At 38.2% G+C, this 15,853-nt stretch overlaps 1 protein-coding gene across 8 annotated transcripts in view; it reads left to right on the top strand.

Moving 5' to 3' along the window:
- Positions 1-15,853, top strand: part of MARK1 (microtubule affinity regulating kinase 1) — a 56,840-nt gene that overhangs the window by 10,476 nt on the left and 30,511 nt on the right. For 7 of the 8 annotated variants that reach the window (XM_064414127.1, XM_064414128.1, XM_064414130.1 and 4 more), the window contains exons 2-3: positions 12,151-12,354; positions 12,931-12,984. In XM_064414127.1, coding sequence (XP_064270197.1) covers positions 12,151-12,354; positions 12,931-12,984 — 258 coding nt within the window. Of the gene's footprint in view, positions 1-265; positions 308-12,150; positions 12,355-12,930; positions 12,985-15,853 lie in introns of those variants that run through there. The other variant, XM_064414129.1, reaches the window with a different exon arrangement.

Below are 15,853 nucleotides of genomic sequence, written 5' to 3'. Positions count from 1 at the left end.
TATCAGACATACCTATGTGTAATAGCTTTTCAAGCTTGTTTTTCTTAATTTGATATTAAATGAAAAAGTCTGGCTGCTTTTTAGACTTTCTTCCAGTGATAGTCATAAGATGCACATGAACAAAGAAAATTTATGAAAGCCTTCTACAGTGTAACTCTTGCTCCATCTACTGAAGAGTCCAGTGAAATCTTATCCTCAAGCCTGGTATGCGCAGTGAGGGTTGAGCTAATATAGATTCTGGAATTAGTCAGTGGAAGACATTATTATTATCAGAGAATGTATGCCTCCAGCAGTGTTTGTAGTCCAGGTAAGGGAAATCTTATTCCACAGTCTGTGCAAAGTAGACTGATTAAATTGCATTTAAAGGTCCTTTTTAAGAAAGATGTTCTTGCTCGTCCAGTGATTGCTGAAGTATAGTGTTCATATAAAAGTCAAGTTTGATGTTTCCTAAATACTACAAGATAACATTATTATTGCTGCTGCTATTATTATTACTGTTGTTATTATTAGTTTTTTGTGTGACCTTTTGTAAAACTTTGTATTTTGGTATTGTGTACAAGCCTCTTCTGTTACTCATTAAATTAATTTCCTAGTGGTGTGTAACATTACATTTCAATAGAATTATTTTCAAGTGAGAGGTGTCAAGCCTTCTGGAGTGATGTAGAATAGACAAAGTGGACTCCTCTATCCGTTTGTTTTCATTACATTCAGAAAATAATTTCTCACTGAAGAAGCTGAATTAAATACAGCACTTGAGTGTTAGATTGGAGTTATGATCAAGTGAAGTGTCAGTGGTGCATCAGTCATTTTCCTAATATGGTCTTGATTTAATTGAAGATTAAACTCAACAAGTGACATAGGAAAAGAAGAAAGCAGACTGGGGACTGTGGACTGTCAAGTTTATTGCCTGGGGTTATACACACACGCATATGTGTGTGTGTGTATGCGTGTGTGTGCGTATGTGTATATATGTGTGTGTGTGTGTATGTGTGTGCGTATATATATATTGAAGTTATGTATACCTCCAGATGTCTTCCTACCCTTTCTTCAAAACTATGCCTGATTTCAGGTCACCTGTTGGGTCATAGAACAGCAGCAGAAAATGAGTAGATTCTTTAACTGTTGGTTGAAAGAGAAAAATATTTAACACAATAGTTGTCATCCCCAGAGGCTGGGAGCATTCTAGTTAGTTTGGTAAATTTAAAGAAGAAGAGTTCCCAGCAAGCCTGTGATAATTCAGGGATTGCAATGCTGCATAAAGGGATATGTGGTCATCTCTTCTACCATCATGTGGCTTTTCTCATCTTTTAAGAGGCAAGGAGCATTTTTAGCACTGTGGGTGGGAAAAGGACCTTTGGCACATTGGTCGGGGAAGACAGAACAAAACATTGTTTGAGCTCATCCTAAGACCTGAAAAAATTCAGTTGTGTCCATTTGAAAACTGCTTAGAGGTGATTTTCCTTTAAGGTTTGGAGACAAATTCCCGGTTTCCAGTAGGGAGGTTGGTATGATCCCTGTCACCTGTGACATTGCCTTCAGGTCCCCATGACTTCCTCTACTTTTATGACTTTCCCTTCCTTGGGACTGAATCAAATTAGTTCCTGTTTTAATATGAGACAGCATCTGATTTGGTAAGGCACTTCAGCTGGGGATTTCTAGGCATGCTGCTCTAGTATTATCCAAACTGTTTCGTTGTCCAGCTCAGGACAGAATTGAGAGTTGCCCCTGCTAATGGTGGGCTGAAGGCTGCTGTTGCTGCTACTGGTTATTTGATGTCTCACCATCTAAATGAAGGAGTCTGAAATGCCCAGTTTTTACAGCCTGCAGTCTGGGCTCCCGTGTAAAGCCCATAGCTGGGGATCTGGGGTTCCTCACCCACATATTGTAAAGGACTGTAGAGAAGGTCATACATCTTTTTTCTTGCTGTTCGATTGGCTGCTTATTTTAATGACTATTAATTTTGAATACATACTAGATTTGTTCAAACCTCTAATCACAGATTATCTGGCTTGTTTTATTAAGATTTACCTATATATATGTGTACATTATTTCTTCCACATTTTCCTAACTGGTTGTTTTAATGGTCTTGGTAAATGCAGTATCAGCTGGTTTTAATATTTTCTTTGCATCCTGTGATTTTTTTTTCTTTTACTTCCTTAGCCAAATTATGTTACATAGTCTATTAAATTTGTTTTGTTCATTCTTTTCCTTGTACTTGGTTTTTACATCTCAGTTACACTCATGTGTGATTTCTATCCATGGTTTGGATTCAGCACATTGACATCTATGTGCTGTATGTGTGTGGTTATCAGTATTCATTATCTACTGTATCACTGTCTTCCAGTGTAAAACAGCTAAAGAAATGTGTTCTTTTTTTCTAGCTCTTTTACGTACTTTGCAAAATTTTTGAGGAATATTGCTGCTGTTTGCTTTTTTCCATATGTCAATTTAGCTTCCTAGTTGCATGTATTTCTGGAATGCTACATTGCAGTAGTTTGTGATCATGAATAATTGAAGCCCAAAGGTTAAAACAGGGTGGTTACGCAAGGGGCTCTGTGGATATTGTAGTCTGAGCTCTGTGAGAAACGCCGTCTTTGATCATAAGATGATAGGTCCAAGCACCAGATGCTGTTTGGTCAGCATAAAGTTAAGCATAAATCTGTGCAAGGCTGGGAATATATTTGCTAAGTTGAAATGTGGTATAGCATTATCCAGAGAAAGGCAAATAATTACTGCCACTCAACTGAGGACATTTTATTTGATCTGTTAATTAACACTTGTAAGTGAAAAACAAGGTAGAGAGCACTCAGCAGAAGACACTGTTCATTTTGGTGGTCTGAGTTCACCATGTCCCAACCAGTTGACTTGGATACATTCATAATCTTGCTCTGCTGTGAAACGTAGTTGGTCTTCTGAAAGCATAAACTAAGTTTAGTGGTGTCCTTATAACTTTATCTGCATCTCCCACCAACAGGTCATGCTCTGTTAGCCTGTTCTCAGGAGACAAAACATATGCTGCTTGGGTGCAGGGCTGCTGTCCATGCCAGCTAAGGTGTTTCCTCCTCTTAGGAAGGTATTCTGGTTTTCCTTTGTGAAAGTATGTGTTGCTCCTCAGACTCAACCTTGTGTTTATGAAGAAAACAAGTCTGCAGAATGCTGGGTCTAATGAGATTCTGGCTTAAATATGAAAACTGCATGTCCTTGACTGATGAGGTCCATTAGACCCTCTGCAGCTCCCTCTTCTGAGGCAAGATGTGTTACTGACACCAGAAGTCCTTGGCTGCAGAGTGATGGACCAGCACATATTATCAGGCCTTGGAGATGGAGAAACTAAACTGGTATGCTCTAGTGTAAGAGGCCGTGAAAGTGCTCTTCAGGTCAGGAAGGATTTCCCCGCCCATTCCTTGAATGGTCTGTGAAAGGGCTTGAGATAGGCCTTGTTACTGTATTGTATGAAGTGAATTGTTAAGATGAGTCTCTGTATTCTTTAGATTAGACTTCCAAGATCCCTAAAAGGACAACATCAAGATAATACGGGACAATCATGCTGAACATTGGGTAATGGCATTTGAAACAGAGCTTGATGTGATCCTTGAACCTTCCAGAGTCCTGCATTGCCTGAGACAGTTTCTTTTCTAGGACAAGTGTGCATCAATTAGTATGTACTGCTATCACGTTAGATATTTTAATTGGTCATCGCTTCACTTTTGAGAAGCTGTCTTTACTTCAGAAAGTTAATAAGACCTTGAGGTAAGATAGTCTTCAAAATGAGATGATGATCTGTCTTGATGAATTCATCATTGGATCTACTGAATGAATGCAGTAATGGGTATATGAAGACTTCAGAAATACCACCCAGCTTGCTGAAGGATGAACTTTCTCTTTTGTGTAGCAAAATGTTGGGGTGCTGCTTTGCCACTCGTGTCATCCCTAAAGGGGAGCTTCCTGAGCTCACATCGTGTGCTCTTTTGAGGGTAAACAACATGAATAAGCAAGCCTTGTTTATGCGATTGTTTTTGTTGATTTGGGGCTTCTTGTGGTTTGGGGGATTGTTGTTGTTGTGTTGGTTTTGGTTCTTTCCTGCATCCTTGTTTTTATCTTGTTGTGGAATGAGAATAAGTATCTCCTAGCTAAAGTTTCACTACCGGTATCAGTTTGCCTTTGGATTATCAGGAAAAGTAGTGTGATCAATTTTCTTTTCCATGTTCCTGTCCTGATAGTGCAGTTCCATGAGAGTTTAACATAGAGCTGATGTGATCCTGTCTTCCCAGTGCTGGGTATTGCCTTTTGTCCTTGTGCCTGTGCTGCTGCTGGGGAGGTGTCAGGGGGTGCCTGTGCTCGGAGCTGGAGGTGACCCTGGCAGTAGAGTTGCAAGGGTTTCTCTGGCTCAGCTACCTGTGCTGTCCATGTGTCCTGCTGCCCCAGCAGTAGTGAGGTTGTAGGTGTGTGTGTGGGCATGGGAGCAGTTTTTGATCAGCTTCAGTAGGCATTGTGCCAAGTGCAGACTCATCCAGAGTAGGTATGCAGTGGGTAAGGAAAAAATGCTCATTTCATAAACTTAGAGAGGAAGAATGAGTTGCAATTCAGAGCTGCTGCAATTAGCTGCTGTATCCTTTCCTTCTGTAGGAAAACCTCAGATGACCCAGAAGAGTGCTTGTTTGATTGTGAGTGTCAGACATGCTTCACACTCTAATCTGGTCGCTCTTTTGTGAGTAAACCTTGCCTCTTGCTGCTTTTTCCTCATCTGGAGGCAAGCCTCAGGTTTCAGGATTGCAGTCTCTCGACTGTAGAAACAGCCCTTTCCTCTCAGTTTTGAAGTTGGATATTAAAGCATTTTCTACTTCTTGAGCCTTGCAAATGCTTGAGGAGCTCCATGTGCTTGACATGATCCTGAACTGTAGGTTGTTTCCTGTCTCCCTTTTTTTACCTTTCATCAGGCCGATTGAAAAATGACCTGGCTGCATCATTTATAAGTGCAATAAAAACTCCTGTCTGTTTCCTTAGCCGGAAGTTTCGCTTTCTGGGTGTGTTCCTGTTCTTGTTTAGTTGGTTCAATTAACAGCCAGCATCTGTATTTAGGGGTTTTTTTTTGTTTCACAGTGGATTTTTGAGCAAACTGTGGGTGCTGTGGCATTCAGAATCAGTAGTGCCCTGCAGCTGCCTGTGCCTCAAAGTGCTGGCAGGATGTCCTGGGAGGGATGGGAATGCTTACTGGGAGCTCTGTGCTGGCAGGTTTGAAGATCTCATTAAATAAGTCTAAAAAGGTTGGCGTGGTTAAACAGTTCACCTCCTGAGGAAAGAGCAATGGCTGACAAGAAGTGTTGAAAGAGCTCTTGTCTGTGAAGGGCTGTGTCCAGGAGGCTGCAGGAATAGTTTTGTTCCTTCCTTCCCATAAGTGCTTTCCTTCAAGAAAACAGTTTTGTGTTAGGTTTCATGGGTGAGGGACATTTGACATTTTATTTTAACAAGATAGAAAATGTTTTACTCTTTTGCTTGATGGGGCAGATGGTAGTTTTTAGTACTGTACCAAATAACAAAAATGAGTAAACAAGAGGATTTTACAAAAACTTTATCCTTTTTTTAACCTCTCATGTTGGTTCCACCTGTGGTTTACTGTGGAAGCTTTTAGCTGGCTTGTGTCAGTTTTCATGGGGCTGCAGGGTGGGCTCCATTTTGTCCTAGCAATTAATGGAAATTATATGGGCTGACTGTCCTGAATTAGCCCTGGAAAATCTTGTTTGTGTGTTTGGGATGAGTCAGGAAGGAAAGTGCCAGGTTGAAATAACTGTGCCAATTCTGAGTGAAATGGAACAAAGGCAGGAAGGTCCTGTTCTGCTGCACCTGTATGCCTGGCCAGGCTGAGGGCTTCAGGCCCAGGGAGAGGAGGAAACATGTTAGGTGAGTTCAGGTTACAAGACCTGATTTCATGCTATGGAGGTATTAGTTTTTCTGTAATGCTTTGGCTATTATTTTGGGGATGAACCTGCACATCGCTAAGGATTTTTTATCTATCAAATAAAAGGGATCTGTAATTCCATGTGATAATGAACTCCACCCTTCCATATGATGTTACTGCAGTGTTTATTAAAAAAGGGAATGAGCATACTGTATCATGCACAGGATTAATACAGGTTGGTGTAACCACATGAAAATGAGAATTATTCAAAGATCCTTTAGTATGAACTTCTGAAACTCCTATTAGGTGTGTCTTGTTCTGCACTGTTTTCTTTCCTAGATTGCTTCGAGTACAGAGCTGTAAACATTGCATCCTATGTAGCTTGAGATGACAAAAACAATTTTGTCTCAAAGTTGGCACTTATTTCTCTATGTCTCACATATGTTGAGCACTTAAAAGACAAACAACAAAACCCAAAACAAAACAAAAAAGGCAAAACTTCCATGGGATTTAGATACCATAGTAACAAGCACAGATTAAGATTTACTCAATGCTCAGCATAAATTTACCTGTCACCCCTGTACATGTCTGCTTTTGGGAAGGGAACACTATTTGTCTATTGGCATTGGGAGATTTTATTTCAGCTTGTAGTAGAAATGTTCTCCTGTTACCACTGAAGTTGTTTTTGTGAGATGAACAATATTACAACTGGGACGAATAAGGAAGAGATGCAAAAATAAAATGAGGAAGTTATTTTGTTTATTTTGTGTCTTATTGCTGTATAGTTTGGCATTATTAAAGAAGTTTTTTATAAAATACTTTTCAGAGTTGCAGCATCAGTTAATGAAATGTTTGTGTATGCTTGACTCAGGCCAGCTTTCTTCAAATTGTTTTATCTTATAGCTGATGGACTCAAGCTATTTAGAAGATCATGTCTGGCATTTTTACATACTATGCAAGTGATCTAAAGAGAAAGATGCACAAGTTTGATTGTTTTCTTTTTGCACTTTTGGAAAGTGTGCATGAGCAGGCACAGGGGATGGGTACATTCTACATTTTGTCACAGTTTTGTCTGATTCTCTTCTTTGTCTGCATTGCACTGATCTTGGTATCTGATATAAAAACTGTAACTACTTCTTTCCTCACTCTGCCATTGTTGCTTTGGTTTTTCTAAGCTTAGTCCTGCATACTATCCCCTCTTTGAGTGGGGAAGTTTGGTTGCTTTGCATTTTGTTGGTTTTTTTAATAGGAAAGTTTTTATCATGCATTTACAATCTAATATGCATTTAATTGCTGTTAAGAAATTATGAAAAAAATCACGTGTACGTACATTCAGTCTTTTAAATTGGCCCTTCCAAAGCACTTCTTCACTTGTCTAAGAAAAATTAGGTAGTGCTCTATTAGAGCAGAGGTGCTTTAGGAACTGTAGTATGATGTGGTAGATACGTGTGGCAGGAGTAAGATGTGGTTTTGTGCAAATGTAAGGCTTACCTGGAAGAGGAGGGAATCCCCTTCTTCTTCTGCCCCTAAGTGGGGGATCAGGTTCCATAATCGTGTGCAGCTTGCATCATACCTGTACCACCTGCATGCTCTTGACATGTGATGCAGCATGAGCTCATCTGAACATCTCTCATAGTTTCTACTTTGAGCTTCACCAAGAGCTTTCAAAGAATTGGACTCTCTGTTCAGTTTGATGCTTCAGCAAAAATCTTTCTTGAGTTGGCTTGCTAGAAGGTCCTAGGTCCTTAGGACTAGTGACAGAGAGCAACATGACAGCAGCTGAGCATCCAGGACAGTATTTCACACCTCTCTCCCCTTTCTTTTCCCGGCATTGTATTTTAAGAAACATTTAATTTTATGTGTTTATTTCTGGAGACTTAATTTTATACTGACATAAACTGAATATATCAAGAGTCATGTTTGTGTTGTACTAGCAAAGGAATATTTCTCCCTATAATATACATCTATTAAGAGCAAAACTGTTGCAAATCAGAGCTATTTAGAAGACTGTCTTCTCAGCCCTTCAGATACTCTCTGTCTGGGCTAGCTATTTTGAAAAATATTTGCATATTTGAAAAATATGACAGCTGTTATAAATGCTTGTGTGTGGCACATGCTTGGAAATGGTAGGAGTTACGAATATAAAAATTGGCTGCAAGATACTTATGTCCAGGATAGTATAGAAAATACTGAGTGAGAAAAGTGTGATTATTTTCCTTTTGTAGAACTGCATGTGCAGACTTTGCTTGCATGGGCTGGCTCTACCAAGGAACTTGCCTTGTGATAAATCAAGATGGGGAAACTCAGGACTAAGAGGCTTGTTTAATCAAGCGAAGTGTGTTTGTAGGCAGATTGATGTGTGGAAATTACCCTCTTACTATGAAAGACTATCAAGGCCTGCAGTGTTTGATTGAGAAAGGCTTTGTGGATTGGTGACTGGAATGGTTTGGGGGAATCCTTAAGACCAAGCTGTAGGAGCACTTAATACAGGTGATGTTGTGAGTTTGATTACAGTGTATAATCCCTGAGAGTACTACTCCAGTGGCTGGGAAGTGGCTAAAGGATGCTGAATTTGTAAAGTAGTGAAACTCACACATTGTACCTACTTGGTGGGGTTAGTTCTTCTGCACTTTCTTAAAGCTGATGTGGCCATCGGGTCATCTTGCTTTGGCAAAGTTACCTTGGGTAAATAAAGAAAATTATAGTTTTGACAAGCAATGGATCAGATTAACTCTCTTGTGGTCTTACTGCCCTTGGCTTTCTGTAACAACTCTGGTGGAATATGTCAGAAGCAGACCTAGTATGGAGCAATAAATGTTAATCAAGCTCTCTTCTGTTGCAATTTAAAATTGAACGTTAGAAATACTTTTTTGAGATTCCTGAGAATGTGGATTTTGTTTTGCATGAGTTTTCTTCTTTTGAAGTACCTGACTAATGTGCAAAATACCTAAATACTCTAGTAAACTGTAAGCTCTAGGTTTGTTACTGCTTCACCCTAAGAAATATCTAATTTTGTGTTTATTTCTAGAGTCTTGATTTTACACTGACATGAATTGAATATATTGAATCATGTTTATGATGTACCAGTAAGGTAGTGTTTCCCACTACATATACACATACACACACACACACACATACACACACACACACACACACACACACACACACACACACACACATACACACACACACACATACACACACACACACATACACACACACACACATACACACACACACATACACACACACACATACACACACACACATACACACACATACACACACACACACACACACATATGTATGTATGTATGTATACGTATATCCTGTGTGGGAAATGCAGCTTGTTGACTGGAATTGTTTTTGGATGACAGTGAACTTCAAGGAGAGTGTTGGTTTTTACAGCCCCTTTGTTTCTAGCACCCTGAAAAATTACTCAGAATTTAGAGATTGCTGTACTGAAATGGCACTTTAAATGGCCACATAGTAGCTGATGCATAATGAATGAATGTATTGTAATGGACCAAAAGGATCTAAAAACTATGTAGCCTGGCCTTCTAGACAGTGTGGCTGTTGCATACTTCTGTGAAATTCAGCTTTAGTATTCTTTGGAAATAATCTCTGAGACACTGTTATTTGACCTTGATTTTAATTTTTTTCAACTTCTTAATCTTTTGTTTCAATTTCACTGAATGCTGATTTCTAGAAGTTGGTAAGTTTATACTTTAAATTCCTCCTTACCTTCTAACAATAGCAAGCTGTTTATGTGCAGAAAAGAGGCCTGTTGCAAGAATTATTTGAATTTCATTCAGTGCTGTTCAAATTCAGAAATTGTATATATTTAGTTATGTATGGCTCACAAACCAAGAAATTTTACCTTCTTTATGTATGATTTCTGTCATCCTTGGGCATAGCTGGAGAGAATAGTTGGTTGACTCTGACAAGAATCTGTTTGAGAAGGAAAAATTAGGAACCATCCAGAGTGGCTTTGTTTTTCTGTCACAAAAAGACCAAAATCCAGAATCATCATGACCACCATGAACCTTGTTACTCTTTTTTCCTCTTCAGGTTTGGTACTGTTATACTGTCTTTTTTAAAATAATGCTTTCCCTGCTCAGTCTGCATTGAAATAAGGTATTCTGTGAAGGCATCTTCCTCTTTGCCCATGGCATTGCTTGAGTCTATCCAGCTGTTTCTCAAAAGAGTTCCCTTCAGGTATCTGCTGGGAGTAGTCTAATGCTGTGAAGCATATGAATGGCAACTGATATTAGGATTGCTAATTCTTCTGGTAGGCATTGTATTTCCTGTAATGAAGATCTAATTCAGTGAGTAAAGAGGCTCAAAGACTTCAAAAAATGGTTTTGTAGCACAGTGCTGTAGCCCTGGGTGGGGTTCTAAGTACAGCTGAAGTATTCATTGTTAACACCACACAGATACTGATTTTGCAGGGTGTATTTTTAGGAGAGACTTTTGTTTGGGCTGTGGTTTATCACATGTGGGGCTGGTGTCCAGTGCTGAAGGAACGTTTCAAAGCCTTTTTTGTCTGGAGCTGCCGTTCTGATTTTCTTTTTCAAAGTCCACAGAAAATATTTTAATGATGTGCTTCTAAAGAATAAATATTATTACTAGCGTGTTATTTCACAGCTGAATAAATTTGTCTGATATACAGAATCTAAACATGCCTGGCTTGCTTGGTTCTCCAGTAATTTGGAAAACAATTTAGCAGTGGGAGTACAGTAGTATTTTGCAGAAGGACTCATGCAAAGAAAAGACAAACAAACTTATATTTAGGGCTGTTCTCTTGGCTGTAGTGAATAATTAATAATGCTGGAGGCGATGTAAGCAGGGTTGTGCTACATTGGGAAGAACATTCTGGTTGTGGTATACTCCCTTTTTTTTCCAGTTGTGTTGCAGCTGTTTGCTACTTTCCCCAATTCCACTACTGCTTATGTCTTGAAATAATCTTGCCTGGTTCAGTGGGACTGCCTGTAAGCCTGTGTTTACAGGAGGGGATTGACTTCAGTCTCCAACAAATGCAAACTGAAGCTGGAAGTACTGCTTTAAATTCTGGTTGTGTATGAAAATAATTCCATAAGGAGTGATGGATGAGATCAGCACAGCCCACCATTAGGTTGGGTATTGGGAGAAGCAGTAAAATTCCAGCTACCCTCAGACTGCTTTCAGCTTAAGGTCAGGGATCTAGGAAGAGGCTTGTTAGTGCTCTGTACAAAGATACACTTTTTAATTGAGGTAATCAGTAATGGGAAAAAATTCAGGTGTCTGTTGGTGCTTTATGCTTAGCTGAGAGTAAGCATGCCTTTCTGCTACAAATCTAAAAACTGCTTTGGGAAGACATTCTTTCTACCTCCAGTATTTGCCAGCTTTCAAAGTCTGTAACTTAAAAGATTGGAAGCTAAATTTTACCTGTTAAACATTTGTACCCATCTGCCACTCTTAGAAAGTATTTGAAATACTGAAACACTTAGCACTCCTTTGACATTTTTCCTTACTTTGGTTTCTCCTTGGAACAATTCCAAGCCCCATCTGTAATTTGCCCCTTATATAGTTGGAAGTTAGAGTACAGAAGCAGATTTCAGTGACTAGCATTTAATGTGGGATGATGTTGGCATGCATTAAAAATAACTTCCTTTTAGTTCTTCAGACTTCTGAGATTTAAAATATTTCATGCGATCTCACAGAGTTTTAAAGAATAGTTATGTTTAAATAAAGATGTAGATAGTTAGGTACTTGAACAAGAACTTAAAAAGATGCAAACATGTTTGGGGAACAAAATTTACTAGAAAAAAATAATGTCATTTGACTGAAGAAAGTTAACAAAAAAAGAGTGAACCCTTGTTTCCAAATATGCCAAGGTACAAATATATTTTGCACAGTGTATTTTTAAAAGACTAAATTTGATTATAATTAGACAAATTTATCTGCAACATAGAGCTATACTGTGTGGTTTGACATGTTTTAAAAAGTCTATAATGGATTCTAAATTACTGCCTAGGTATCTAGTTTTGCTTTTGGAGCTGGTAAAATCTTTCTGCAGGCTTTTTCATGAGACATATATTGAACTCTGCCCAGAGGCAGCATTTTCTCCTTAGGCTGCAATCTAGAGTTAACAGTTATATTGTAAAAGTTAAATAAATTACTCCCCTTTACATCCTTTTATAGTTGTGGTCTATTCTGTTTCAGTTGTCTAAAACCCAAGTAGCTAAGTCCCAACTATTTTGTCTGCCTTGCAGCACACCTCTGTGGATGGATACACTGAACCACACATCCAACCTATCAAGTCAAGTAGCAGACAAAACATCCCCCGATGTAGGAACTCCATCACATCCACAAATGAAGAGCATCCTCACATTGGAAATTATCGCTTACTGAAAACAATAGGAAAAGGAAATTTTGCCAAAGTGAAGCTGGCAAGGCATGTGCTTACTGGAAGAGAGGTAAACCTTGGAAAAAAAAAGACTGACAATCTGATTTGTTTTCTTTGGCTATCTTTCTAATAAGTATTTCTTCTAGAGGATGTTTCAGGATATAGAAGAAGTTACCTGACATGCCTGAGTTTCTACCTATCCACCCACACGCTTTTTAAAATGTAGCTTCTTGGTGAAAGGATCAAAATGTTTGTTCTACATCAAACGCTATTTTGGAGCTGGGAAGGTGTCTTTTCATCCCCAAGCATTTCTAAAACTGAAGAGAAATGTATTGATAGGCAAATTTCATTGATATTGGTGATCTGTTAATAGATAAATCTGATGTTTGGAAGGCCTGGACAAGATAATGTTGTTCAGTCCAAACGCAGACAGATGTATAAAAGTGATTCCTTGGTGGCAAAGTTCCAAGCTCCTGCTGGTAAATCTTAATAGGTTTGAGAATTTTGCTTGATGAAATGTGTAGAAATAGACACACATGCATGTTTTAGAGGTGCATCTATGTTCTTGCTCACACAGGTGCAGTATGTTTTTGTTCAAAACTTCTTCTGAGTTTAGTAATTTATAACTTTTTGTTTTTGTCCCAAGGTTGCTGTGAAAATAATAGATAAAACCCAGCTAAATCCTACTAGCCTGCAAAAGGTAAGAATAGACCATAACATCTGAAATTCTGTAAACAGTTAAATCATGATCCTTTATTTACTTGACAGAAATACTTTATTCCCTTATCTTGCTAAACAACATTTTTGTGTGTGACCTTGGGAGAGTGTAGTCTCCCTGCTACGATGTGCACATTCATTTGTCTAAGGGCAGTGACTCTATGTGGTTCCTGTGCTTTGTTGTTTTGTTCTTCCTTCCTCCTCTAGCTTTCCTCTTTGTCAACAGTAACATTTCTTTTCAGTTAGGTATACAGTGTGTCTACATGCTAAACCAAGATTTAATGCTGTAAAGGATGGTATTTGTCTTGGATTTTTTTCTTTAATGTACTAATTTTTTTTTGTGGGCTTAGTGCCAACTTCTGTTGCTTTACTGTGCTTTTCTACATTTGTCTTCATAGTCTTTCGATTTCAATAAAATATTTGCTGAACTCAGGGGACCTGTGGCAATTAACTTTTTCTGCACAGAATTGACAAAATGAGTAAATGTAATCAAAACAGTGTTCTTTATGGCTGTAGATAGAAATTCAGAAGTCTTTCATAGTCACTGTGATCAAGGTTTTATCAAAACCCTGGGGACTATTTAACTCTGTGTATGTTTTGTTGTGGCTAAAGCACAGAAATGTTGTGTTGTCCTACTGGAGGATGTCCACTATAAAAATTTGAGGTATTTTTTGTTTACAAATACTAGATAGCTGTTGTCTGTAGCTGTAGAAATGAGAGAATGAGGCCAGGGACTTATTGCTGTTTTTATCTCTGGCTGCTGCTACAGTTTATTATATTGTGTAACTTTGGTTATGGGAAGTTATAAACAGCTTTGCTTTAATTTCTTTTTTTCTTTTATCTGTTTTATACTTTATTTGCTTTAATTTCTCCTTTGTAGTACTTGAGTGTGAGTTCTTCTGGATTTTTTTTTTTAATTCAACCTGCTGTGCAGTCCATGCAGAAGCTTTGCTGTTAAAGTCCTATATCCTGTATTAAGCAAATCTCTTTGCTAATATTTGAGCTAAAGAAGTGAGACCCACAGAGGCAGTGTGAGACAGAGCATATTATGGAAATCCTGTGCTGCTCACGTATCTTATTTCCTAGCTAGCTTGGTGTTCACATTTGAAGGGCCGGGTTTGTCTCATTGTTGAGCAATAAGAAGCTAAAATATGTTAAAACTTTCCAGAAAACTAAGCGAGAAAAGCTCAGCTTTGGGACAATAATTTTAATGTTAAATTGTATGTCATAGAAAAATACTCAATAATAATTGAATAAACCATTCCAAGTATAAATAAGACTTCAATAGCATACAAAAGATGCTGTTACAATGCACAAATAGTACATAAAATACTCATGCAATAGGACATTGCTGCTGTTATTTGGTTTTTTTGAGTGGGAAGCTGGCAACAAGACAAACAGTGTTAGGTACTGTTAGAAGCAGCTTGTAGCAGAACTAAGGATAGACATTTAAATTTAGTAATTTAAGTGGAATTTCATTCTTCAGTAACTTCTAGATATATTGATTCCATGCATCTTCTGCTCACACTGAAAAATTGGGTAATTTGTTGGTATTGTGTTTTCATTTGTAAAATACTGATTATGGTTTTCATAAAAATAATCTTTGTTTTGAGCTTTATATGTCTTTAGCTCTGACTGAGTGAATGAATGCTGATTGCCTGAAAGCTCTAAATAAACTTAAGCACAATTTTTCAGTCACTGAAGCAATTGTAAATACAAAGCAAATAAGGGTGAGAGGGTGGTTCATTAGCATGCTTAAGATAATTTTGGTTAGTATTTTAGTGGGTCATTTGTGGATTGTTAGTAAATCCTATTTTATGAAATCAGTTGCTCTTTTTTTCTTTCTGCACAGAACTATTACATTTTGGTTTTGAGTCTCTTTGTACTATTTAGTAGCGCTGCAATGTGAAGTTTTATGATTTTGTCATCAGCCTTATACTGTACAAAGGGCTGTTAAGTGGTTGGGTTGTTTTCTTCAAGAGGCAGTGTTGGGAATGGGAAGCAGTGATAGTAGTATTGTGTTGATAGGCACAGACACTTATCTAATGAAGATTTATAGAGGACAGTGGAGTATGTTACTGGCACAAAAACACCACTCCTGAGTTTGAACCCATCTAAATTCTCCTGGTTGAGAGCCTGGTCTCTAGAACTTCAAAGCTGATAAGTTTTGCAGTTCAGCAAAACTTTTAGATCATCAGTCACTACTGATTATTATTAATCAAACAAGACAAATTTCTGGTTGTCTTGGGTGTAGGGTCATTTATAAAACCATCCCCTTTCCATTCACCAAAGTATGAAGGATACTGAGTGCAAGTCAGTTTTGCTACAGTAATTGCTACTGACCTAATTAAGTGTAATGAGTCATTGTGTCTTCACATGCACCATTCTGTTTTGTAAACAGAAATATTTGAGCACATACTTCACTTGCTGGAAGTGCTACACAAGCTGGGTCTGTAGTTAGTCATGGGTATAAAAGCAAAGAGTGTTTCGTTTCTTCCTAGCTGCTCACCAGTGGTTTTCATGCTCTGTTGTATTGCACAGGGTACTTCAGACAGAGTTATTTTAGTTTGTGTCATGGCCTAACATTTGATGGCTTAAGTTAGCTGACCTTGTGAATTTTTAATTTTGCTTTCTTGTCCATGCAGTGTGATAGCTTATGTTAATGTCTTAACTTACATTGTATTTCTCACTCCAGGACCTCTACCTCTTTAAATAGAAAACCAATGTTGAATTAAGGGTCCTGCCTTTCTATTTTGTTTCCAGTTTGTTCAGTATATGGTTACCACTGTACTCAGTGAGCATCTGTTTAGAGCAGAGTTGGCTTTATTGTTGACTTGCAGTCTTGATAGTAA

Source organism: Passer domesticus, chromosome 3, assembly GCF_036417665.1.
Source record: "Passer domesticus isolate bPasDom1 chromosome 3, bPasDom1.hap1, whole genome shotgun sequence".
Lineage (NCBI taxonomy): Eukaryota > Metazoa > Chordata > Aves > Passeriformes > Passeridae > Passer > Passer domesticus.
Note: the sequence above shows the minus strand (reverse complement) of the source record. Positions and strands in the feature narration are given on the sequence as shown.